Source organism: Acomys russatus, chromosome 3 (genome assembly GCF_903995435.1).
Source record: "Acomys russatus chromosome 3, mAcoRus1.1, whole genome shotgun sequence".
NCBI lineage: Eukaryota > Metazoa > Chordata > Mammalia > Rodentia > Muridae > Acomys > Acomys russatus.
The window spans coordinates 42,987,680-43,013,030 of record NC_067139.1 but is presented as its reverse complement, the minus strand read 5'-3'; the positions used below and the strand labels follow the sequence as shown (position 1 = coordinate 43,013,030).

At 48.5% G+C, this 25,351-nt stretch overlaps 1 protein-coding gene across 3 annotated transcripts in view; it reads right to left on the bottom strand.

The window, feature by feature from the left end:
• The window catches only part of Flnb (filamin B), a 130,815-nt gene that overhangs the window by 30,772 nt on the left and 74,692 nt on the right, over positions 1–25,351 (bottom strand). For all 3 annotated transcript variants that reach the window (XM_051172872.1, XM_051172880.1, XM_051172889.1), the window contains exons 17-29: positions 24,527–24,617; positions 24,131–24,300; positions 18,101–18,218; positions 15,037–15,299; positions 13,585–14,182; positions 12,809–12,982; positions 11,680–11,842; positions 10,599–10,759; positions 7,880–8,047; positions 5,530–5,653; positions 4,939–5,095; positions 3,810–3,999; positions 1,815–2,062 (exon numbers count right to left, since the gene is read on the bottom strand). In XM_051172872.1, coding sequence (XP_051028829.1) covers positions 1,815–2,062; positions 3,810–3,999; positions 4,939–5,095; positions 5,530–5,653; positions 7,880–8,047; positions 10,599–10,759; positions 11,680–11,842; positions 12,809–12,982; positions 13,585–14,182; positions 15,037–15,299; positions 18,101–18,218; positions 24,131–24,300; positions 24,527–24,617 — 2,625 coding nt within the window. The remainder of the gene's footprint in view (positions 1–1,814; positions 2,063–3,809; positions 4,000–4,938; positions 5,096–5,529; positions 5,654–7,879; positions 8,048–10,598; positions 10,760–11,679; positions 11,843–12,808; positions 12,983–13,584; positions 14,183–15,036; positions 15,300–18,100; positions 18,219–24,130; positions 24,301–24,526; positions 24,618–25,351) is intronic.

The window sequence follows — 25,351 nt, the reverse complement described above, 5'->3', positions numbered from 1 at the left end:
AGAATTTGGCTGGATGGAGCCACAAGCTGCCACTGAAGTAAGCTGTGCAGCTTCAGGTCAGACTGGCAAGGGGAAAGGTATGTATGCCCGAATCATTAATGTTTTAAAGTTTTAGCATATTCGTTTTTAAAAACGGTCAGCTTCCTGTGCCTGATTCATCACTATCCTTAGCCAGAACATGGAACACAGAAGAGGGCTTTACCGACACCCAGCTTTGTCTCTCTGGCCAGTTCTGAGGAAAGCTAAGTCAAAACCACGTCACTAACAGGAAGGCCTTTTAAGGATGTATATACAGTCCTGCAACTAGAACGTCTCGGCAACCACAATCAATTAGACTGTGCATCCATGGACTTGCATGTCGCATATGTGTGGCACACTTAACTGGCCAAACCTGTGGTCTCCCTAAGGCATTTGCTATCCTTACGGTGTCAGGTGTCCATGTTTATCCGGTACCCAGTGAAGTGGTGCAGTGAGTGGCCTCTAGGCACCGTTATGTTTTGAGCACTGAGGGCTTCAGGGACACTCATTTCTAATGGGTTCAGAAGCCTCCACTTCGGGCCTCTGGCCCTCTGCTAATGTGGTCTCCAAAATTTAACCTTGATTTTCTCACTCAGACCAAGCATCTGGGGTCTCTTATCCCCCAGCCCATGGCAGCAGCACCATGACCTCTGCCCAGGGGATGCTGTTCTTCGCCACCCCCCAACCCAAGCTAACAAGATCATGCCTACCATGGGTTAACACAGCATCTTATAGCTACAACCGGGGCACTTCCTTAAATAACACCCGACATTCTCATTGCAATGTTTTCTCCCCAAGAGAAGAAAAACACTCCTTAATGGCCAGTGCCCAAAGTTGACAAGTGTTTACATATTTGAGATATGAAAAGAACTTCCAGGTCTCTGGCAGGATGTTTATAGCTAAACACACATGGAGGGAAAGGAGAAAAGCTACCACAGATTATAGACGGGGACACTGTCCCCGGGCTTCCTTTGGAAGGGACCCTTTGTGCCCTTCTCCATGGATGTACAACATGAAGCAACCAGAAAGCACTTCATCATAGGTGGTAAGTGGAGTTGGGGCACCGGCAGCCCAGGACCTGTGGCTGGGTGACTGTCCTTCTGGATCAAAGGACACAGCGAGGGAGCCCACACGGCCCCCAGTGTCTGTCTAGACTGGGCACTCCTCATTTTATCAGGGCAAACAGGGCTTGCTTCTGAGGTTTTACGTGGTGATTCTGCCGTAGTTCTGCCATGCTCCTGGTGGAAGAACCTTCATGATTATAGAACATCTAAAAGGCGCCCAGGACTGAAAATTAAAGGCTCTGGTTATTTGTTAGCTGGGATGTGCACACAGTGGTGCCCTTCTATTACAGATGCTTCTGGCTTTAAAAGACAAGACACACCCCCTTTCTGACTCTCATCCAGACACAATGGGAGGTATTGTGCATCCTGAGACATCAGACTCAAGTGTGTAGGTAAGAGATCATGAGGACCCCTCTCCTCCAACTGTAGAGATAGGGAAAGAGCCACATGCAGTGGCTTATTGTTTTCCTTCCTCCCCCCTCCACCCCCCCTGCACTCCCTCCATGTGAAACTGCCTCCCTCTGAGCTAGCTTAGGTGAGGATGTTGCCTAACTCCCTTGGCATGGCAGGTGCCTCCACGACTGATGAGATTTCCCCCCAAAATCAGTGTTTCTAGAGATTATACCTAGAACCAAGGTTGTGAAAAAAGATGGTCCAGTAAGAGTTGAACAAATGACAGCCATGACTGTATCTGCCTGTGACAGCTGGCTCAGGGGAAGAAACCCTGCTTACCATGACTGTGAAGGGGCTATTGGGGATATCAACGCCACCGAAGCGCACATAGATCACATAGGTGCCTGGCTTGGCAGCAGTGTAGAAAATGTCATAGGTGCCGTCTTCATTTTCGATGACATCAGCCTCAGCCTCGGTGCCATCTGGGGTCAGAATCACGCAGGTCACTTTCCCCTTCCCCGCAGTCTTGGCATCCACTACAAAGCCCACTTCCTCGCCAGTTTTCACAGTGGGAGCAATCCCAGGACCTGGGGAAAAAAGGGTCAGAAGAAAAGTAAAGCACTGGCTGTGAATACTGGCCTCAGAACAGGTCATATGACCTCAGAACAGGTCACCTATGTTGGGCTGTCTAGGTCTGTGAAGGACAGACCTTTACTGCTGCCAGGCAGAGGGCATCTCAAAGACCATTGGGAAGGGTGTTGCTCGAAGGAATATCTGCTCAAACATGTTTTGGCTTTGCAAGGCTGCCCCAAACAACAGCCAGCCAGTCAGCTTATCTTTCTGTCTCTGATTTGCAAAAAAAGTATAACAAAGTGCAAAGGGAAAACACATTGGTCAAAGTATGCAAAGCACAGAGGGGCAACAGGGAGTGCAAAGACAGCTGTCCACAGAGTGGGAAGTGAAGAGGAATGCAGCTGTCGGTGGGGAAGGCCTCACATCACAGAACAGGGGGTGAGACCAATAGGTACCACCAGCCCAAGGAAGATAGCCCTGCCTGAGCTAGGGAAGGAAACCGGTCTGAAAAGCCAGAGGAAGTCCCCAGCTCTCACAAACATGCCCTGAGCCAGTGGTTAGCGATGGATGCACAGACTAGAAGTGGTGGCCTGGCCAGTGTTTTTCAGCTTTTGCCACGGGTGAGACAACAAGGGTGGAGGTGAGCAATTTACAAACTTGAGCTGGACCAGACCAGAGAATCAAGAGCACATGGCCGAGGAGACCACATGCAGTTTCCTTTTATTTACAAGAGAAGTAAAGGATTTATTTCTGAGTCAGTGACTCGAGTATTTTTGTTTTTGTTTTCCCTCCACTGATAAATGACTGATATTGCGTGTGTGTGTGTGTGTGTTTGTGTATTTGCATGTATAAGTGTGTACGTGTGTGGGCTCTGAGAACTGAACTTGGGTTGTCAGGTTTGCTGGCAAGCACCCTGACCCACTGTGCCATCTGGCTAGGCCAGGTTTCATGCTTTAAAATCTGCTAAAGCAGCAACATTGAGCTATGCAAAGTCTAGGAAGGCACAACACCGGGTGTGCTGCTGTACGCATCTGATTTCAGCAATTGAGAAGTAAGGCAGGAGGACTAGCCTTTGGTCACATCCTCAGCTACAGGGCAAGTCCAAGGCCAGCCAGGATACATGAGACCCTGTGCTTTCTTTTTATCTATCTATCTATCTATTTATTTATTATTTGTTTATAAATGAAGAATAATACCACATTGGGTAAAAGTACCTATAGCCCCTTGATGCAAGCCTGACCACCTGACTTCAGTGATTAGAAGAAGCCCCTCCATACAGTCAAGCAACCTCATTTAAGAGACTGAAGCAAGAGTTAGGGGGAAATATTCATCAATTCCAGAGAGAAAAATCCCAAATCCTTTCCCGTGTTTCTTCTCCTCTATTGCTGATCCAGTAAGATGCTCTCGAATGAATCCTGAACAAATGAGCCCGCCTCGCACAGAGGCAGAAATACGCTGCTTCTGACGGCAGTTTCTGTCAGAGACCTCAACTGGTGCCTCACCTCAGAAGAAGAGGTCCCCTGCCCTGGCATCATACTTGGCATCTTTCCCGCCTCACCTTACCTCATCCTCATAATAACCCTGGGATGCCTCCTCTCACATCTGGAAATGCTGCGGGAATCTTAATGTTCTCACCTCCAAAGATCTCCACTCTACGTGTGGATGGACTGGTGCTCAGAGAGCCTAAGCAACTTTCCTTGATCACATGGCTGGAGAAGGCCAGACCACACATTCCTAACCCCTGTGCTCCCCTGCACTCACCTGTGGCCAGGCACTTGCTGGCATCGCCTGTCTGCGTGGCCCGGATACGGTAAGGAGAAAGTGGAATGTTGTCTCCACCATAGGTGACCCCAATCATATAGCGCCCGGTCTTGTCAGGGATGTAGGTAACGGCGTATGTGCCATCTTTATTGTCATGGACGGTGGCTCTTTGAGGCTTTCCCTCTTGGTCCTGTGAACCATAGAGCAATGCTATTTGGGATGCTGCTATAGACATGTAGAAACCAATCATAGCAAACCATGCTCCTTAACTAGCACCTCTACAAGTGGAGCAGACAAGTGATGGCTTAGTGTGATCGTGTTCTGCTGTACGTGGGCAGGGAAAGAAGAGGGTCACAGATCACACCAGGATGGTCTATTCAGACAGTATTTGGGTATCAAATACACTCAACTACAGTGGCAACTGTGGCAAAAGCTCACAGCCTGCCTTGTCTTTCCCTTCCCTTCCCTTCCCTTCCCTTCCCGCTATCAACAGGACACTCCTCATGAGCTAAGCACACCACTGCATACAAGGCTCTCCACGTGCTGGCAGCTTTGCCACTAGGTACAAGAGACAGACCATCCATCCATAAGAGCCAGTCTCCTTCCTTCTGTCTTTTCTCCTTCTGGTTCACCTTAAACCGGATGACCAGAGCACTGGCAGGCTCATGGTCCTTGAGAAGATGTTAAGGACAGAGCCACACACTAGGTCAGAGGTGCCAGCCTCTTTGGTAAGCCATAAAGCATATTACCAGGGGCTTACCTCTGGCTTTGTTCCCTTGAAGAGGGATCTCTTCAAGAAAACACAATCCCGTGTTGGACGCTCTCTGGCATGTAAAATTTTAGCTCTAGTCAACCCAATAGGCAATTAAAACATTTAAAATTGGTGTAAGAAGAGACGTAATAACAAAGTACACAGAATGACCGGTGCCACACCCACCATCAGAAGCTCTGATAAGTACCCTGCTCTCAAGCAGACACAATGACTATAAGAATCCCAAAAACATGTGCATCGGGGGCAGAAACTAGTCATTAAACTCCTGTTTTTATCCCTTTCCAGAATATTAAGTCTTCCTAATAGGGCTCGGCTCCACCCCCCTCCACATATACAACGAAACCACCACACAGTTACCGTGATCTGGACAGCAAGCCGGCCTTCACCAGCCTCTCGGGCATCGACTGCAAACTCCACAGGCAGGCTGGCAGGCACCCCATAGGAGCTGAGGCCAGGCCCAGACGTAGTCACTTTGCTGGCATCGTAGGTGGGAAGGACCTTGACCTTAAAGGGGCTTGATAGACAAACAGAAGCCCTGGTCAGTAATGATACAACTCACCCTTGCCCTGTCTGATCTCTATTATACAAAGAACTGGGGCTGAAAGGAGGAATTCTACAAGAGATAAGAGAGCAAGCTTAATCAAAGGGCCAGAAGTCCACTGGAAACACAGACAGAGCCATGAGGCACAAGCCATAGTACAAGAGACCAGACGAGCTTTCCTTTGAACTGAAGACAGAAGAATGGGTAGACCCCAGAACAGGAGCCACGGTGCCTACCGGATGTTACCACACTGTGTGGAATATACAGTTCTATAACTTTTGTTGAATGGCAAGTGGGTGATTGGCTGGGGTCAGGGCGTGGGGGGTGGGGAGTGGGGTAGCACCAGAGCAGTGGTTACAGATCTGAGGCTGAATTGTACCCATGCTGGAAGGCTGCGACACACTCACCTTCGCGGGATCTCTTCGTCAGCATATTTGACGGAAACAGTGTAGGGCCCCTCCTGAGATGGGGTGTAGGTCACCGTGTGTGTGCCATCCCCATTATCCACCACATTCACTGGCTCCACGAGGCCTGGGAACAGAAATGCGAGGTCTGACCTGACAACTTGGCCTCCCCTCCACTGCACCCCGGCTACATCTAAAAACAGGATCACACCCATCCCTGAGCACTGTTGGTTTCCACCGAAGAGTAACACAAAGGCAAGCAGGCCCATAATCCCAGGAGCTGTAAGTCCCAACAGCAGAACCGACCCCCAAGAAACATCTCTAGCTTTCTGTGGGCTAAAGTACACTCAGCCTGCCATACTGCCCTAGAGTACAATTATGGAGACTGCCCATGCTTGTTCCTGGAGATCTTTGCAGACAGGCCTACACATCCTTTTGAGCTGGTTAGGCATGCTTGGATGTGGCAATTTTATACTACAGCTAAGAAGGCGCCAAAGTGCCCAGAAACCTCAACAGCCAAAAGTAACCAATGGGCTGGCCAGTCAAGACCTGTGCCCACCGTTCAGCAAAGAACATAATGGTGCCAACCTACTAAGGTATACGAAGTCACAGAATAAGGCAGGGGTGCCAATCTCAACGAACAAGAGGGCCATCAACGGGATGCTACTATGGGTGATAGCTAGAGAGTGTGTTAAAGCCTGACTAAAGCACACCCTAGATTGACAGATTCTAGACCCCAGCCCTGAACATAAGGCCAAGGAGAAGTCAGTGGCAGGGAGGTTAATCAGAGTGGGCAATGCTCATTAAGCAGAGCAGGTGAAGTTAGGACAGGGCAGTGGTAGAGGTGGGGCCAGCCTAAAGGCTTTCATGCAGGTTGCGTAACGTGAGGGCAGCTGCTAATGGGCAGACCTCAGGCCTGTCTGTATAAAGACAACCTTCGGGTCAGCTTTAAAAAACTCTGCAGTGGCTTTCAAGGGGCTGCATTATGAGTGGGAATCCAGCGCCAGCAGCGAAAATTACAAGGCTGTGGACTTGAGAAGTCCTCCATGTTAGAGGCTGCTATGTAAGGAAAGCTACATTCTCTCTCTGCCTCAGTCTCTGTGGTTGTCCGCCCACCCCACCCCGCCCCCGCCTTAGAACCTTCACTAAAGGTGACTCCCATGACCTCATTCTCTCAGACCACTTCTGCCCTGAGCTTCAAAGGCAGAACCTCCAGATGAACTCCAGTAAGGGAGGGTTCCTTTCAAAGGAGGAAACCTCAGCTCACTACTTCTGGAAGCTGCCGACACATCACAGGGGAAGTGGGGGCAGGAGAGAAGCCCAGATTATGTAAGAGATCAGGCACACCATTTTACATGGAAAGAAGCGTACGTGCTAAATACTGGAAGAAATATGGCTACAGGTTTCAGCAGTTCAGGGTTGTCCCCAGATGGCCTGCTAGTCACCTGAAACCTTCATTCCAGGTTGTGAGCAGCGCCGGACAACTGCCAAGAAAGCCCATGCCCCAAGAGACCAGAGTCTGTCCAGGGAGCCGAGACAATGACAAAGCTGACCAGGATGCTGGTATGTTCCATAGCCATACCGAGCATCTCAGAGGGACCACCTTTAAACCCTGCCTCCTGCTTATACCCAGTCCAACCCCCCCCCCAGGGACCCTCACACATGCTCAGCAGGTGGTGGTGTGGGCAGGTGGACAGTGCTTACTGCACTTGCTTCAACAAGTGACTTGGCAAAGTGATGTTACCATGCACATGTCCAGAGTTCCGGTACTCAGGAGGCAGAGGTAGGAGGATTGTCAGTTCAAGGCCAGTCTGGGTTACTTAGGCCACATCTGGGAAAACCAAAGCCTGGGATGTAAGCTCCCTGACAGGATACTTGTTTGCCATGGTAAGACCCAGGGTTTGGTCTTCAGACCATGAAAGAGATGAATGAAGTTATAAAATAGAAATGTAAGGGACTGAAGAGATGGCTCAGTAGTTAAGAGCACTATCTGCTCTTCTAGAGGACCCGGGTTCAATTCCCAGCACCCACATGGTAGCTCACAACTGGCTGTAACTCCTGTTGCAGGGGATCTGACACTCACAGACATACGTGCAGTTGAAATACCAGTGAACATAAGATAAAAATAAACCATAAAAATAAAAAAGAAATTTAAGACTATGTTATTTACCAGGAGAAATGGACTTATGGAAAGATAATACTCCAGCTTTTAAGCAGATTCTTCTGCTGGCTAGCTAGAATGCAGAACAGCAAATAAGCTGAGAGGATCTAACTATAGGTCCCATCTCATAAGAGAGAACCTGCTCTGGGTCATGTCGGGTGAATGTGAGTGGCAGGCAGGATGTAGACTCACCTCTTGGGCCCAGGACCCTCACTTCCAATGGAGCCAGGCCAGCCTTGCTGCTGTCCACTGTGAAGGATTGCAGGATGCGGGCTCTGACACCAGAGCCCAGGCCGGGGCCAGCAATTTTGACCTTGCTGGGATCCACAACATCTTTTGCAGGAACTCTGAAGGGGCTGCCTGGAAGAGTCACAGGACCGTGAGCAATCAAGAGAGCACCTTGCGCAGACTCAGAATCGCAGGCCTGGACAACAACTGTGTGAGCCCCAGTCAGTTGAGCCTGTCTCCCGGTGGGTGCGGCTATGTGCCCACTGTTATTCCCCCATCTGTCACACAGCACTAACCACACGTAGACACAGGACCTGGGGCCTCAGTGAACCTTGCAGGAAGCCAAAGCAGGACTTCCAACATTCTGTGTGGCATCCGTTGGAAGGTGGTATACAAGGCAGAACACGTAGGAGACAACGAGTTTGGTCTGGAGGAGACCAGAGAAAGCTTTCCATTATTAAGACCAGAGACATGACATAAGAGGAAGTGGCTACCATTCAGGGGAAGCTACGCTTGGGGGAATTCCCAGGAAAGCAAACAAGATGCCACCAGGTCGCTGGATGTTTCAGCTCTCAGGATTTATTTCGACTAAGCAGGATGACATTAAGACAAGCAACACAACACCTCAGGCTTGGGGGAGTTCTGGAGTTCAGAAGAAACAGAGCATAGGAGAGAAGAGCAGGGCAGAGGGGCCCACACACAGAGGCATAGAGGAGAGGGAGAAGAGAGGCTCCCGGAAGAAGGGACGTGAGCCGCTTGGTGGTCTGAGTATATACAGAAGAGCAGAAAGGAGGGGGTAGGCCTTACAACCCATGTCTAACCTCCTGTGTAAGCCACCAAGTTCTGAGCACACACGGTCACTTGGTTCCACACTCCTCTGTGAAAGCCTCGTCTAAGGATAAGCTGTGGTATACACTGCATGAATGACCTCTGGGGAAACTTGAGGAGCTCTCGCTCTTCAAGAGCAACGTGTCCTGTGCATTTCACAAGGTCTGGCAATTACCAGACACCTGCCGTGGAAATAAATCTCCGAAACCTTCCCCTATGCTGAGCCAGGGGTTATAAATACACTTACATGAAGGACGGAGACCCTGGCGAAGATGAGTACAGCTTTGTATGCTGGGGCTTAGGGAAACCAAACAGTGATTTATTTGGGAGTGAAAATTGAGAGCTCCTATGTGAACAAGTGACAACAGACTCTCTGTGGCTGGTTATTAAGTTAGAACTTCCACTAGAAACTGTGTGAACTCAGCCGGAGAGCAGCCTGGAAGCAGTAAGCAATGGTGCTAACATGTTCATACGGTTATCTGCCAGGCTCCTGTTCCCATTTTTAGGTAAACATCACCAACTGATCACAACCTTTCATGAATCCAAACTAATCAGTGGCCTACCACCAAGACTGCAGCTGGGTCACCACAGGAAACCAGTAAGCAATTCAAGCAATACCATCACCTAGCATGGAGGAGGCTGAGGCAGGAAGAGTCCAAGTCTGAGGTTTTTGTCTCAAAACAAAAAGACCAAACAACATCGGGGCATGAAAACACTGGGCCTGTATTCAAGCATCCAAATCCCCAGGAAAGCAAACAAGACGCTGGTAGGTCACTGGAGGGTTCAGTTCTTGGGAGTCATCTTGGCTAGGTGGCCTGACACTCAGAGGAATAACCATCTTACACTAAGTGCCTCTGCCTGGGACCGAGGAGACAGAGCCTGACGCTCCCTCCCCTGATGGGAAAGGCCCAGAGACATCCTTTTTTTTCTTATGATCTTTGGCTTAGCGCTCACAGAAGGGTCCAAACTCTTACTCCCTTTTCAGCAGAATTCCAACGTTCATGGGCATCCAGCACTTTCTGAAGAGCCGGCTGGCCGGTGACAGCAGCGCACACAGAAGCCAGCAGAACGGCCTGCCTGGTGGAAGACACACGGTCTTCTCCCCTGGGGACCACCTGCTCACACTCAGTGCTCATCTCAGCCACAGGTGCTGCCCTGAGGTGAGGCACCCAAGGGGACCTCACAAGCCCATCCTGTCCCTTCTGCCGACTCCCCGGCTTTCTATCGGCACATTAAGCTGCATCAGTGCCACACAGTTGCTGCCTCAGGAGCGAGAGCTTTGTCTTGTTTCTAGCTGAAATTCCCTAGGCTAAGGACTAAAAACAGAAGGAAACACCTCTATTAATAAGAGCAGCAAGCACAGGCTTGAGGAGAAACTAGTCATTTTGAGCTATTGAAGCTTACATAGACACACCAGCGCTGTCAGAGATGAGAAACCCTGATTTACACTACAGGGGGCTGAAGGAATGGCTCAGTGCTTAAGAGCATTTATTGCTCTTACAGAGAACCTGGGTTCAATTCCTGGTGCCCATATTGAGTGGCTCACAAGCACTTGTAATTCCAGTTCCAGGGGAGCCAAAGTCCTCTGCCATAGCTAAGCTGTAAACACACACACACACACACACACACACACACACACACACACACACACACACACACACACACACACACAGTGGCAGGTCCAAAGCGCTGCTTTCTACTCTGTCACTGGGTTCTACTGGGAGCTGCAATGTTTTTGGTGCTGTGGTCCTTGCTTAAGGCTTCTCTGAAGTCCAGTTGTTCCTTCTACTAAAGAGACTCGGGCAGAGGCAAGTCATCTTTCATGCGGCATGATTTATTCTCCGGGACAGCTTACCAGGGATGTGGACGCCTCCGTACGTGATGTTAACGTCGTAATCCCCCGGAGCAAAGGGAATGTACTCAGCGCTGCAACTGCCATCCTTGTTGTCTCTGCAGTTTATCTTCGACTCCGACGGCCCCTCCACAGTTATGCCTAGCCCACCAATTCCTGCACCCCTGGAAAGGGGGGGGGGCGCGCGGAGGTGAACCGTGAACAGAACATACAGCCAGCATTCACTTGAAAAAACCACTTTATATAAGCCGTTCTACTTGGTTAGCTTGATTCCGCCAGTTCTCAGAAGTTTCATATAGATCGGTGGTCCTCAACCTTCCTGACGCTGGGACGCTTTAATGCGGCTCCTCATGTTGTGGTGACCCCCAACCACAAAATCATTTTGCTGCTATTTCATAACTGTAACCTTGCCACTGTTATTATGAAATCTTAATGTAAATATTTAATACACAGGATGGCTGATATGTGACCCCCAAAGGGGTCATGACCCACAGGGTGAGAATGCTGATATATATAGACAGTCTTGACACCCTCCTTTTCATGTTCATTCTTCACCTATATTTCCTGTCTACTGTACTGTAGGGGACAATGAAAAATACAGTGCAGGCATGTCCTGGAGGGTACTGAGCCTGCATCTACCACTGATCTACTATCACTTCCCTTTGGAGTTATTACAATAGGGATGTTCTGAATATTCCTTTTACATATAGGGTTGGCTATATGTTTCTGCATCATTAAGTTAAGGATCTTCTATCCAGTCCCAGTGTGTGTGCTCAGCATCTTAATGACTATTACCATTTCTGTTGTTAATTTGGACACACTTGGTCCTTCTCTGTAGCATAAATCTTGACAGAAGAAAATATTTAATATATCGTTCAAAATGCAACTGACCTGAAGTTGAAAGATCAGGAGAAATCGGTAGGGCATAGCCACAGAGTTCTTTCTCTTCTGGGGATACAGCCCTCATTCCGTAGCTAAGACTGGCCTCAAACTTAGAGTAATCCTCTCACCTCAGACTTATAAACCCTTTTTGTTTGCTTAAACTACATAGGGATCAATACTCTGAACCCAGGGCCCTGCCTACCTGGTTACCACCGTGAAGACATTAGATTTGTTGGTAAAGGCCTCTTTTAATCCAGGACCTTGGGCATAAACCCGGGATGGCTGGCATCCTTCAGTTACAGCCACTTTGAAGGGGCTGCTCGGGATGGGCACATCATCATATGTCACCTCCACTACATGGAAACCTGTCCAAACACACACACAAAAAAAGCAGTATTTGTATACAATGCCATGACTTCAGACTCTTATCTAATATTTATAGATAGAACACCAGCTGCCACTTGAAAAGAATAGCGTAAGAACACAGTAATGCCGGGTGTGGTAGTGCATGCCTTTAATCCCAGCACGCGGGATTGCTGAGGCGGCCCTGAGTGAAGCACCCAGCTCCTATATAAATTGGCTCACAACCCGCTATAACTCCAGCTCCAAGGACTCTAATGCCCTCTTCTGCCCTCCATGGGCATCTCTGCACACACGTGCATGCCCACAATAACACACCCCAAAACAGAGAATGGTAATTGTCAGTATAATCTTATTTTTAAAAGATAAAACTGGCTATGCTTTTTGTTCATGTGTCACATATCCTGCCCCAAGCAAACGAGCATTAACTTTGTATTTAAGGGAGTCACTCTAAGGAGACTATCATGATTTGGGAAAACACTATCCAGGTGGTAAAAGACCATCGGGAACCCAGGAAAAAGAAAAGCCAGCTATCTACAAATACCTGAAGATATCTGTACAGAGTCTTTATGAGATCCTAAGTCTAGGAAAGGGAATACATAGCATTTTTCTCTTCTCTTTATGATTTCCTGATTTCTCACCATTTTAATAATCACCACTACTATTCCAAAAGAAAAACTGCAAAAAAAAATGTATACAAGTTATATGTTGCTAACACGCCATGGTATCACTCCATAACCTGCCCAGGCAAGGCTGGGGCTTAGCAACACATAACATAAGACCAGTAAAGCAGGCACTGAACAGCCAGGGGCTGCTGGGGAAAGGACCTTTTACACTTCTGAGTAACGTGCGTGCACTGACCTTTGCTGAGGCATGCTGAGTACCTGAGTGAGAGGTCAGCACCAGTCGCTATAAACAAACGGCCAAACACAGCTGTAATATGAGTCCCAGGCACAGAGGGGATAACGCACCTTTCTCAAACGGCGTGTATTCTACCTGGTAGGTCCCATCAGCATTGTCCTTGACAAAGCACTCCGTGGAGGCCCCTGAGGGGTTGGCAATATGAGCTTTGATGTGGTCCCCTCCAACCTGGGTAAGGGGCCTTGAGTCAACTGTGAAGTCCGTTGTGGCCTCTCGAAACACATCTGTTGAGCACAGCACATAAAAATATCACCTCGGGCCCAAGCTAACCCGGGCAGGAAGGCTCTTCACGTACGTTGGTGCCCTAAGAATGGTTTTGCTGATTGTGAAAGTCAGCGTAGACTTGGCCAAGTGACAACAAACTGCTCACACAAAAATGGGGACCAGGCCAGGTGCAGTGGTGCATGCCTGGAGTTTTAGCCACTCCAGACAGTGAAACAGGAAGGTTGTAAAGTTAAGACCTGCCTAGGCTATGTCTCAAAACAAAAACCAAGGTAGAGCTCTAGGACCAGGGCAAAGACAGGCTAGCTCTGCCTCTGTGTATTCTTAGATACACATTTTACACCATTTCCTTCCAACCAAGTCCCAGTGACATCAAAAAATAAATAACAAGGATTTCTGGCTTTGCCACAAAAACCAGAAAATCAGCCGAGATTGCTGGGCCCCATTCAGGGAGACACAAAACAACAAAAAAATGGGGCTGAGTGGAGTGCGGCCGCTGGAAACATTGAGTCCTCCCCGTCCCGCCAGTCAACCACAGGAGGCAGAGCTATAGGTGTGAGAGCCCGAGCCCTGGCAGGTGGCTGAGTTTGTTTTACAGACTCACCTTTGCCTTCTATTCCGGGCCCAAAGGCTTTGATCCCACTAGTGTCGATGGCGGGCTCCACCTTGACCCGCATGGGGAAGTGTGGAACAAGTTCCCCACCGTACTTCATGGTGAGTGTGTACATGCCAGCTGTCAGAGGCACGTAGGTCACGGCGTAGGTACCGTCTTTGTTGTTCTGGATGGAAACTTCAGCTTTCACCCCTGAATCTGAGACAGCTTCCAGGCCCAGAATCCCGGGCCCTGCTTCGGAGCAATCCACGCTAAGAAGTCCAGCTTCGCCCGCTTTTCCGTATTCAAGCCCCGGTCCTGACGCCACAACCTTCAAGGGGTCAAATGGCATTTCAATGTCGGCTTTGAAGGGCGACCCGGGAATGTGGACTTCTTCAAAGAGAATGTTGACAAAATATTCTCCGGGTTTTGTGGGAAGGTAAGAGACAGAGCAAGTCCCATCACCATTGTCAGAGCATTCGATTTTGGCCTCGCATGGACCTTCCACAGTTAGGCCCAGACCTCCAGTTCCGGCCCCTTTGGTGTCAATGGTGAACTCAGCAGGCTTGCCTACAAGACCTCCCTCAAGGCCAGGACCGTGGGCCTTCACCTATGTGAACAAAGAACAAAAGAATAAATCCTATCTGAAGCTGTTCGCACTTGCCCAGTCAGCCCTGCTTTCTCAACACTCGTGACCACAATCACACAAAAGCACATGTCAGTTAAGTACCCTATATCCCTGGGGCCGCTTTGTCACACATGCACGTGCACGCGCACACACACACGTACATGATTCAGTCACGGTCTAAGAACACAATTTCAACTGCTCAGAAGAACAGCTGGGAGAGAACGGCCCTCAGCACAGGAGCAGGAGGGCAGGCCCGCCCTGAGGCTTTACTCTTTGTCCTGCCTCTTCTGAACCACGGGGATGGATGTGAGGCTTAACAGCCAGACCAACACACACACACACACACACACACACACACACCTCACACGCACATTGGGGCTTGACTGTTGCACATCCATCAATAAAACTATGCATCAGAAGAGCTAACTTTATAGAATTCACGCCACTTAGACTGCTGGAAATATCCCTAAATCATTTGAACCGAGAAGACTAAGAACAAGGATAATATATTTTTATATTTGCTAGGATAGCTTCTGTAGGGTGAGCTCAATCTGTGTAATGGACACGGGGTTGAGGGCTCCATATTCTTGCCCATCCCTACGGGTTGACTAGTACCATTATTATGCTAACCAGTAAAAGACTCTCTCACCCAAGTTTTGCAAACAGGAGCAGGGAGTGGCTCCACTGTTGGGGAACCCGGCACACTGGATTGCAAAACATCCATCAGCCATTGAGAGCTCACACTCCCCACAGAAAGACTTCCCATGCATCTTTCCCAGGTAGCACCAGAGGACTCTAAATCATCTTCGGTGACAGCAGAGCAACCCCAAACTAACCTTGGTGGGATCGGGTGGCAGTGAGGCCTCCACAGTGTAGGGGCTCCCAGGCACGGGATGTCCATCGTAGGTCACATCCACAGCAAACAGGCCCTCCTCTCGAGGGATGAATTTGGCCGTGCTGCTCTCCCTGCCGGCCACTGGCGCTACCAGGCACGGCACGACCTTCCGAGAAGGGCTCAGGATCGTCACATCCAGCTTCCCCTGGCCGCCGGCCCCCTTGGTGTCAATGGCAAATTCCTGGTCCTTTCCAACCTCAACTCCTGTGGAAAGGGAGACAAGCTAAAGTGATTTACACAGCCCCTGTCAGGAGCAAGAAAAGGAGCGATCAAGCCAAAGATGGCCCATGGACACCAGGTTTTTACCTTAGTTGCTACAATGTGTAACAGGTGACTCAAAGGACAAGAAGCAAGACTAATACAACGGTCTCCAAGCCTCAACAACTGGCATAAACACAATGCAATGAGTCATTAACGCTGACAATAACAGTGATTGTTTACTAAGTGGTTCCTATTCCAGTCACAAATACTGTGCATTGTCGCCTTCTATGGCCCGTTTATTTACAACGGTGGCTTTTACAGATGGGGAAACTGAGGCCCCGAGAGGCTAAGTAACTTGTCCGGGGCAACATATCTAGCAGATCGCAAAGCCAGCATTCAAACATAAATCTTCTAACCCCACGGTCTGCTTTGGAAGAGTATGGTTACATACAATCCAGCACTGCCTGCTGCTTCTTCACTTCTTTATGGTGGTGATCTTACACAGCAGTCTTAATAAGTCAATACTGTATTTACTAACTCCTCGTAGGAAACTCAGTCCTGTGGCCATCTCCACCCATGAAAAGGCAGAAGTCACAGAGCTGGCAAATTCTAAGAACTAACTTTGATGTCTTTTAAATGGCCTTTGGGTCACAGAGCAAGATCTTGCATATTTAAAAGGGTAGGGGTAGACAGGTGACTCAGAGGTAGAGGGCATACTGATCTTCCAGAAACAGCAGCTCAGTACCCAGCATCACAGGAGGCAGGTCCACAGCTGCCTGTAACCACACCTCCACGAGATGGACAAACTCCTCCAGGCTCCACATGTAACTTTCTCCCCCAATATGTACACATAATTAAATTTAAAAATAAGAAAAAATAAATTTTAAAACAGTGTTTGCAAAGCAAGTCTGCAGGAAGGGCCAGGTGTTTTTGACAGAAACAGGGAAGGGGTTTCAGGCAAAACAAAAGCACTGGGACCATAGGACCCCGTCACAACGCAGGCAAGTCTTGACTCTGGGGACACTGAGGAGCCTGCTGAGGCCAGCGCAGCTGCCCACACACTCTATGTCCCCACAGGACAGAGGCTTTCTCTAATGGGCACCATGCTTTTCCTGCTCTAGAGCCAAACTCGATGTCTTGGGGAAAGCAGCAGCAAGGGGACACATGAAGTGTCCGGGCAGGGGCTGTCGCCTGCTCATAGCCTGTTGTTCCTAGCCACATAAGTCACACTGAGCTCTCACTTAGCAGCTTCCAGCCTCTGGCACGGTGCATGTGGGGCCCAGCCAATGAAAAGTCTCCCTGAAGGCCAGCTGAGACCCTAGGGAACTCTCAGAAGGGAGTAACCTGGGGTACATACACCGGGTATGCAGACGCCAGGGGAGTGTACCTTCCTGAAGGGCAGCCGGTTTGGAACTCTCCAAGCAGTTAACATTACTGAAGAAGATTGAATCAGGTTATGATTTCCAAAGTGTATCACTGACCTCAAAGGGCAGCACAGGCCAAGGACTACAGACAGGGTAGCACAACTTCAGTGCAAAATAAATACTGCCAAGTGTTTTCTCTGGATGCATCTCTCTGTACAGATGCAAACGGAGGGGTGGAAGTAATATGCAAGACTTGACTTAAAACCCAAAGACGTTTTAAAATGCACCAGTCAATTTGCAGAACTTTGGTTAACCGTAGCAAGAGGTATCAGGCATTTCCAACTTGCAACTTGCAGGTTACAGGCTAGCCACACTCTGCCTAGGACAACCACCGATGCAGCCCAAGAGAGAATAGTTAACTTACCTGGAACATTAAGAGACTAAAAACAACAATAACAAAACCTTTTCAACTGTTTGGCTTTGGAAACTTCGTAGATGATAACATCATTTTGCCATGTGAAAAGGTTGGACATGTACGTACGTATGTACGTATGTACGTATGTATGTATGTATGTATGTACGTATGTACGTATGTATGTATGTATGTACGTATGTATGTATGTATGTATGTACATAAGACCTTTCTGGTGGGAAAAAATGGGTTTATGTATTACTTGAGTTAAAATTATTTAAGAGCATGTGTGGGAGCTAGATGAACATAAGTAAACATGTTGGTATTCTCTTTATGTTTGGCAGTTTCCATAATAATAATTAAAAAAACAAACCAAAACAAAACACTGAAGGGCTGGGAATACCCCTTAATGGTAGAGTGATTGCCAAGCCTGCACGAAGCCCAGGGCTCCCTCAGAGCCATAAAAACCAGACAAACAAAAAGGCAACCTTTAAAACTTAACACAAATAAAGTGATGTTACAATGTACTTATAACTGAAATACATGCGAAGCTAAAGGACAAAGCTATGGCTTCTAAGTGCCCAGAAGTCGATTTCTATGTCCGACCACTGACTTTAATGTAATGCAGATGCCCAAGATGGTCAGTCCAGTGCGACTCCCTTCCAAAAGCAACACTCTCCAGCTTCTCTCTTAATGAAAACTCCCTGTGGTAACATCGCCAGTTACAAAGAGCTGACCACATGCCAGTGTCTGTGTTATTGCTTCATTTAATTTTCGCAATACTTCCACGAGTCTCCGTGCCCCCCAACACCCCGTTCCTGCTATGCAAATGAGAAAGCCTGGCGAGCAGAGGTGGCAGGCATGCCACAGAAATGCTTCAGGGCACAGCTCTCATTCAGACTTAACATCTGCCCACTGCAACACCTCTTTAAGAAAGAATTAGTCTCTCTGGAAATTCCATCTTTCGAAGGAAATGTAATAACAGCAGTCACAGTTGCTGGTCGTCAGTGACCTCGTTAGACACTTACTGTTTTCTAGTCCACTTATTTTTATCTTGCTCAGATCCAGTGGAGCAGCAACACCCACAGTGAAAGGACTTTTAGGAATGGGATCGCCACCATAAGTCACTAGAACCTGCATGTTGCCCTGGAATGAGAGAGATTAAAAAAAAAGGAGGGGGGCATTCTTCTGGGTGCAGTAAGCTTGAATTCATTAACCAGTTCTAATTAATTTTTCTTGGGTCACATATATTCCAGGATGGCTTTGAACTTGCTATGGTATGACCTCTAACTTTTGTTTTGTTTGTTTATTTGTTTTTTCGAGACAGGGCCTCTCTGTGTAGCCTTGGCTGTCCTGGACTCACTTTGTAGACCAGGCTGGCCTCGAACTCACAGCGATCCGCCTGCCTCTGCCTCCAGAGTGCTGAGATTGAAGGCATGCGCCACCACCACCCGGCCTAGGACCTCTAACTTTTAATCCTCCAGTCTCCCAGGATTATAGGTGTGTGCCACAACACGTAGTTAACGGAATGCTAGGGATCAAACTCATGGCCTCATGTATGCCAGGCGAGCATTCTACCAACTGAGTTATAGCCGCAGTTTGACTCCTAGTGGCTTCAGAAAGCATTTTAAACACTGTCTCCGAGCTTTTGGGACATATGGCAAGAACAATAGAAAAATCAAATAAAAGTGGACAGTAACAGGGACAGTGTGCTGGGGACTAATACCAGGCTTGGGCTGTGAACTGCCATGTACCTCCTCAGTTCAAAACCACAAAACAGATCTCAGTCCCACTTCTCAAGAGCAATCTCTTTGGTTCAGAGAGGTAATGAAACATGCCCCATCACACACACACATACTAAGTGTGTATACTAGATTCACACCCATGGCACCCAAACTTTTATCTGCTTTGCTCTGCCACAGCACCCCACCATACGATATAAGCCAACCCCCACCATGGGTACAGCCACTGGGCCAGGAGCCTCCCAAACCAATAGAACCAGTCCTTCAATGCCTGAGCATTCAGTTTCAGGACACTGGGCCACACATTAAGGGAGGTGCTCACAGGAGCAGTCTTAGATCGGCACACAGATGCTAACTGTTAATTCCAGGAAAAGGAAAGAAAGGCTGTGGGTGTGAAGGCATGCTGTGCTGGAAGACTGGCAGGTCCCCTTGCTGGAAGCCCTGGTGGCTGCAGAGGGACACACAGCACAACCATGCAGCTGCTGATCCTTGTCCACAGGTCCTGAGCCAGCTCGCCGACTTCCTCTCTCCACATTCAGCTGCGCCCTCCCCCAAGACAGGGCTCCATGAAAGCCCCGTTGCTATCTCGGCAGATCCATGTTCTCCTCGCCTCTTTGTCCAGGAATAACAAAGTGTGTGGGAGAGTGAGAGGAGTCCCCAGACAGTCCACAGGCTCTCTGGCACACAGGCCCTGCTAAAAAGCTGTCACCGATCAAGTGTTAAAAGGATGTAGTTTTTGGCTTGATGTATATTTTCTCACATTCCTTTTTGTAAATAAAGAAGGGAAAGAGAGCCAAGGGGAGGAGGGATGGCTGCATCAATGAAGGGGGAAGAACTGATTGTTTTAATACAGTGCACAAAATCAACTGGCCTGCCTTAAGGGTCTAACATTTCATACTGAAATGTGCATAGGTCAAATTCTAGAGTTGGGAGCCAGCCAAGGGACAAGAAAGGTCAAGAAAGGTCTCCTCCAATGCTTAAAGAAACACGGATTCGTTGTTGAAACCACTGCAATTTTCCTCACACTGTCGTTTCTCCTGAGGCTCAATTTCCCCACTAGCCTCTAACTCCTTGGGTGCTAGGCTAACCTCAAGGCTAACCAGGCATCTTGGTAAGAACCTTCTCTTCTTTCTGGCCACTTCCCTGACGTGCTGGAGCAAAAGAAAAGTCCCTCTTCCTGTTAAGCCTGCCCAGCTCATAAAATAAAGTATGCTTCGTTTCCACTCACAGAAGCAATGCAATGCTCAGATTAAAAAAAAAAAGAGAGAGAGAGAACTCTGCCTTAAACAACTTTAAGGAGTGGGAGCTGGTTTGCATGTGGGTGTGAGTAGCCTTGGAGACTTACACTTCCAATCCCTACGCATTTTCATTTTCTTCTGAGGCCAAGTTAAGAACAAATTGAACTTTTCTCCCACAGGACTGTCTAAGGCAGGGACCACCTGTGTTTCCCACCAAGCTAAAGCTGGCTGCAAAACATCTTTCTGCTTCTCCCTACATACTTTTGAGACCTAACCTTTATTTTGAAAAAACAAACAAAACAAAACAAAACAAACTCTCCCAAAGTAATAAGACACTAACATGACAGGCTAGGAGATGGAACTGGAGAGGTTACTACAGGCCCGTCTGCTTTACAGCCTCCTGAGAGACATCACCACTTTGCTGAGAACATTTCAGGACAGGGACTGCTGCCCTTCGAGGCTTGGGAGCTCACAGGGTTTCATGAGAGCACTGGCGGTACATATGGCTGCTTAAATCTAGCAGCTCGTGACACAGCACGGCAACTGGTCTGGGATGAGAAGCCTAAGCCACTTGAGACGATGAGACTGCAGACAAGCCGTGTTCTTGGGCGAAAACCCAGGCTCTCTGTGAAATACAGCTTTTTTTTTTTCCTGACCTCTGTGAGAATCCTGAAGCCCCACCTACCCATGCCTACTCCTTGAAGGCGAAACCAGCTCTGACTACTATACCACTACAAACAGATCCAACCATTTACCTCATTTGTCCACCAGAGGCGAGTAGCTACAAACTGTCATTCAGAGACCAACAGGGAACAGAAGGCCGCAGTCAGGGCCTGGGTTCCTCAGGCACACAGGGCTTTAGCTCTTCAGAAATATGGTCTACATTCTGAGAAAGTACAAAAAACCTAGGCCTGGGTACCCCTATGCCTCTCAACACATACCAAACAGCTGCCTTTTTTGAGGGGAAATTCTAGTCTGGTAGTTCTCAAAATTCACCGTAGGTAGCCATGCCCATGGCCATTAGTGTCCAAAGCATGCCTCCTTCTCTACAAGGGGACAGCTCTCTGGTGGGCCCAGGATTCTTAACCACACTCCACAGCATGCCTGACAGATACACTCTCTACCACCCAACTGGGGCTTTGGGCTCCTCTCATTGAGGCACAGGCTGTGCACCCCAGCTCTTCTGCCAGATTATAATGTTCCTAGGCCAGGTGAGCTTTGAATAGAGGCACCCTATCATTCACTCCCTCAATCATCTGCTAGTCCACAGGGAGCACCGACAGTGTCAGGACCGGTGCAGGACACACTATCCTACCTTGTGTGTGGTGGTTTGAACAAGAATGGCCCTCATAGGCTCCTGTATTTGAATGCTTGGCCCTTAGTAGGTGGTTAGAAAGGATTAGGAGGCGTGACCTTGCTAGAGGAGGCGTGTCATTGCAGGTGAGGGGATGTGGCCTTGCTAGAGGAGGTGTGTCATCACAGGTGGCCTCTCTCAGCCTGCTGCCTGTGGATCAGGACGTAAACTCTTAGCTTCTATTCCAGTGCCATGCCTGCCTGCCTGAGCCATGTTCTGAACCATGATGGTCTACGGATTAACCCTCTGAAACTGTAAGCGAGCCCCCCAACTAAATGCTTATGTCTATAAGTTGCCTTGGTGATGGTGTCTCTTCACAGTAATAGGACAGTAACTAAGATCTGGGTGGCTCACAGTTCTGGGGGAGACATGCCACCTGTTTTCTCTGCCATAAGGAAATAAGACAGAAGGATGAAACTGTGAGGCTTGTCCTAAGCGGCCTAGGAGAAGGACTCCACAAAATGTCTACAGTTGGCAACATCAATACCAAAGCTCCACCAGGCTCCTTGGACATATCACAGCCCCAAGAGGCATCTTCGCATGCCGACAGCTCCCAAGGCTGCTGCTACTGGAGAACCAGGTGGACTTGACCTCAGGGTCGTTCTGAAGTAAAGTGCTTCCTACTCCAGCATCCCTTCAAACGCAGCAAAGCTGGACTTGGGCTCCTGACATTGCATCCTGATTGGCAGCTTTGAGAGGATTCAGGTCAAACCCTGACTTCATCCTGGTACCTGCAACTTAGCAACGCCTCATGCCAACGGCAAGAAAATATGGTATATGGACAGAAGATGAAGCTAAATCACAAAAGGTTTAGCACGAGCTGGACATGGGGGAGCACGTCTGTAATCCCAGCACTCAGGGAGGAGGCAGAGGCAGGTGGGTCTCTGTGAGTTCAAGGCCAGTCTGGTCTACAAAGTGAGTCCAGGACAGCCAAGGCTACACAGAAAAACCCTGTTTCAAAAAAAAAAAAAGAAAGAAAGAAAGAAAGAAAGAAAGAAAGAAAGAAAGAAAGAAAAAGAAAAAACAAAACAAAACAAAAAAACCTCAAAATACAAAAATGTTTAGCAAAGCACCTATGACCTTGTGATCAGAAGGATGGCTTTCTGGTACTTTCTCCCAAGGAATGCAGACAACTTGCAGCAAAATCTTGTCAAGCTCCCAGCCTAAGGTGCTACCAGTCCTTAGAACCATCAGCGAGAAAGAACTGCCTGCTGATCACTGAGTATTTTGACAAGGGAAAAGGACAAGCTATCTACAAATGTGCTGCTTTTACTATGATGAATAAGGAACCTGGGGCTGGAGAGGTGGCTCAGAGGTTAAAAGCACTGACTGTTCTTCCAGAGGTTCAACTCCCAGCAACCACAGGGTGGCTCACAACCATCTATAGTGTGGTCTGATGCCCTCTTCTGGCCTGCAGGTGGACATGCAGGCAGAACACTGTACACATAATAAATCAATTAAAAAAAAAAAAAGAAAAAGAGACAAAGGAAACTTTCAGTGGGACTTCTTCAAAGTATAGGAAGAAGAGAGTCTGGAGGTAAGAGGCCACATTTCTACAATGTGGTACTCGGTCTTATCCTAGAGAATAAGTCCCACATGGAATGAGGAAGTCCTACAGAAAAGATACAAAAGGTATTAACTCCAAGGATACGTAACCCCTAGAGCAAGAGGGCTGGCCACGCACACCTTGCACACGACGCCATTCTCACTGTATCCCTGCTCTTCCCCACTTGACTCCCGCCAGCCCCCAGACTCTCTCAGGCAGGCAGAGAGAGCGCTGGGCAACACGTCTGAAGACAGCACAGCCCTTGTCCTACAAATGGCTTGTTCATAGAGGGGACTCCGCCCCTCCCAGGAGGGATCTCAGAAGCTTAGAGTCACTGTCTGTAACACGAAGCTGTACTGCCGTCCACACTCTGGAGGTGTGAATATGAAGCAAAACACAACTTTAACTAATTGTGATGGGCTCAGAATTCCAGTTGTGCAAGATAGAGAGCACGGGGAGGTGACTGGAGGTGACGCCTGCACGGGCACCGTGAATGCGACCTATGCCTCTCAAGTGTACACACTTCGGCACGGTAGCACACAACTTGGGCTGTGAGAAGGATGAATTTAAAAATTAAGCAAATTAGACATAAAATTGTATGGAAGAGTGGTTTTTTTTTTTTAGGCCCTTATTGCATAAAATAACAAATAAATCCGCCTGGGCATCAAGAGTCCTCAGAATTCCTGCATTCTGTTAAAGGGAGCAATTTGCTGCGTGGGCTTTGGGCCTTAGGGATTAAAAGCTGAATGGGCTCTTTGAGAAAAGATCCCACTAAAACACCTCATAAAAAAGGTAAACTATGTGAAACGGCCTGCAAGGGAAACTGCAGGTGAGGGAGCTTTTTCTGTAATTAATGAAAGGTTGGGAGTCAGAGGAATGGGGGAGGGGCACATGTAAGAAGACAGACCTCGTAACGCTCTCTATAAGAACTCGGTACTTCTTTGGTAAAACCCCAAACTGAGGTAAGGATGTGGGGCAGTTTTTCGGCTTCTCTGGGAATCCCCATAGCACCTGAGGCTTTGTTTTCCTCCAGGGCTCCCAGAGAGGGTGACAGCACACTGAGAGGCATCTCCCACAGGCAGTGACCAATCCCATGCTGTCCACAGCACAGCACTGAGGAGGGCGGGGGGTGGGGTGGGGTGCCTGAGCAGAAAAGCAAGGGACAAGGACCACCCTACCTGCTGGGTTGGGGTGTATTTAACAGTATGTGAGTAGTCATAATTATCGATGATGTCCAAGTCCTTCACTGCATCACCAGGGAGCGGGCTGCTGAACTGCACGTTGAGTGGGGCTTTTCCGGCCCCCTTGGTGTAAACAGTGAAGTGGGTTGGTTTCCCATTTTCCACACCTGAAAGGACACAAGATACAGGGAGGCAGGGCTGGCTGGAAGAGGTTTCACTTTTAGAACCAGTCTGACAGGCTCAACAGCAGCAGCCAGCCGGGTGACACGCACACACTGTTCCGACCACATCAGAGCCTCCCGATGGAGATAAGTCCCTCCAGGTCTAGAAAGAGCACATGCAGTGCCACTGACTGCAGAGAGATCAAGGCAGCCTCACCAACCACAGGCTTACCTGCTTTGCTCAACCCCGGGCCTTCTGCCTTCACTTTGCTGGCGTCGTGGGAAGGATCAACTTTGACTCTGAAAGGGCTGGCAGGGATTTCCTGAAGCAAAGACACATCTCAGAAGCACTGTCAGAGTGTAACCTTCTACCCCAAACACAAAGGACAATGTTTGCCCAAACGCCCACTTCAGCAAGCGCCGAGACACTGCCACCACTGTAGGGCGAAGCCTGCACACACAGGTGCACATCTGGAACCGTAATAGCACAAACACCCTTGTGTCTCTGGCACCAGATGTTTGGGGACAAAGGATTAGAAAAAATATACTACTCTGAATAAAGTGAAAACCAACAACAATACAGAGAATTAGGAGGTAGAAAAAGCCCTCCAGGGATGGGGATGGGCTGAGGTGTGAGGGCTCCCAGGAAGGAATCAGAGACAGAGTAGCGACTCTGATTCCTCGAAAAAGAATTTACAGGTTGTCAGAATAAAAGCAGACTACATTAACTAGGTCATGCCAACTTGAGATGGTTAACTCAAGGCACAGATTGCTCTCCTGAGCGTCCTCATTTTTATATAGTTAATTTTGATCATTAGCATTTCAAAATGTCTGGTTTCGGAGTCTTCCTTATGGGACTACCATTACCACACAGCTGATGCTTCATAACATTTTTGCTATAAAAGTTTAAGGGCAGGGACCGGAGTTACGACTGCTGATAGGGTCAAAGGGAAGCGCATGCATCGTAGTTAAGTTGGTGAAGATGCCTAACTTTTCAATCAAAAGCTTAGTGAATGTTTTAGCGAGTCAGTTTCTGCCTGGAGTCTTGCTTTAGCTT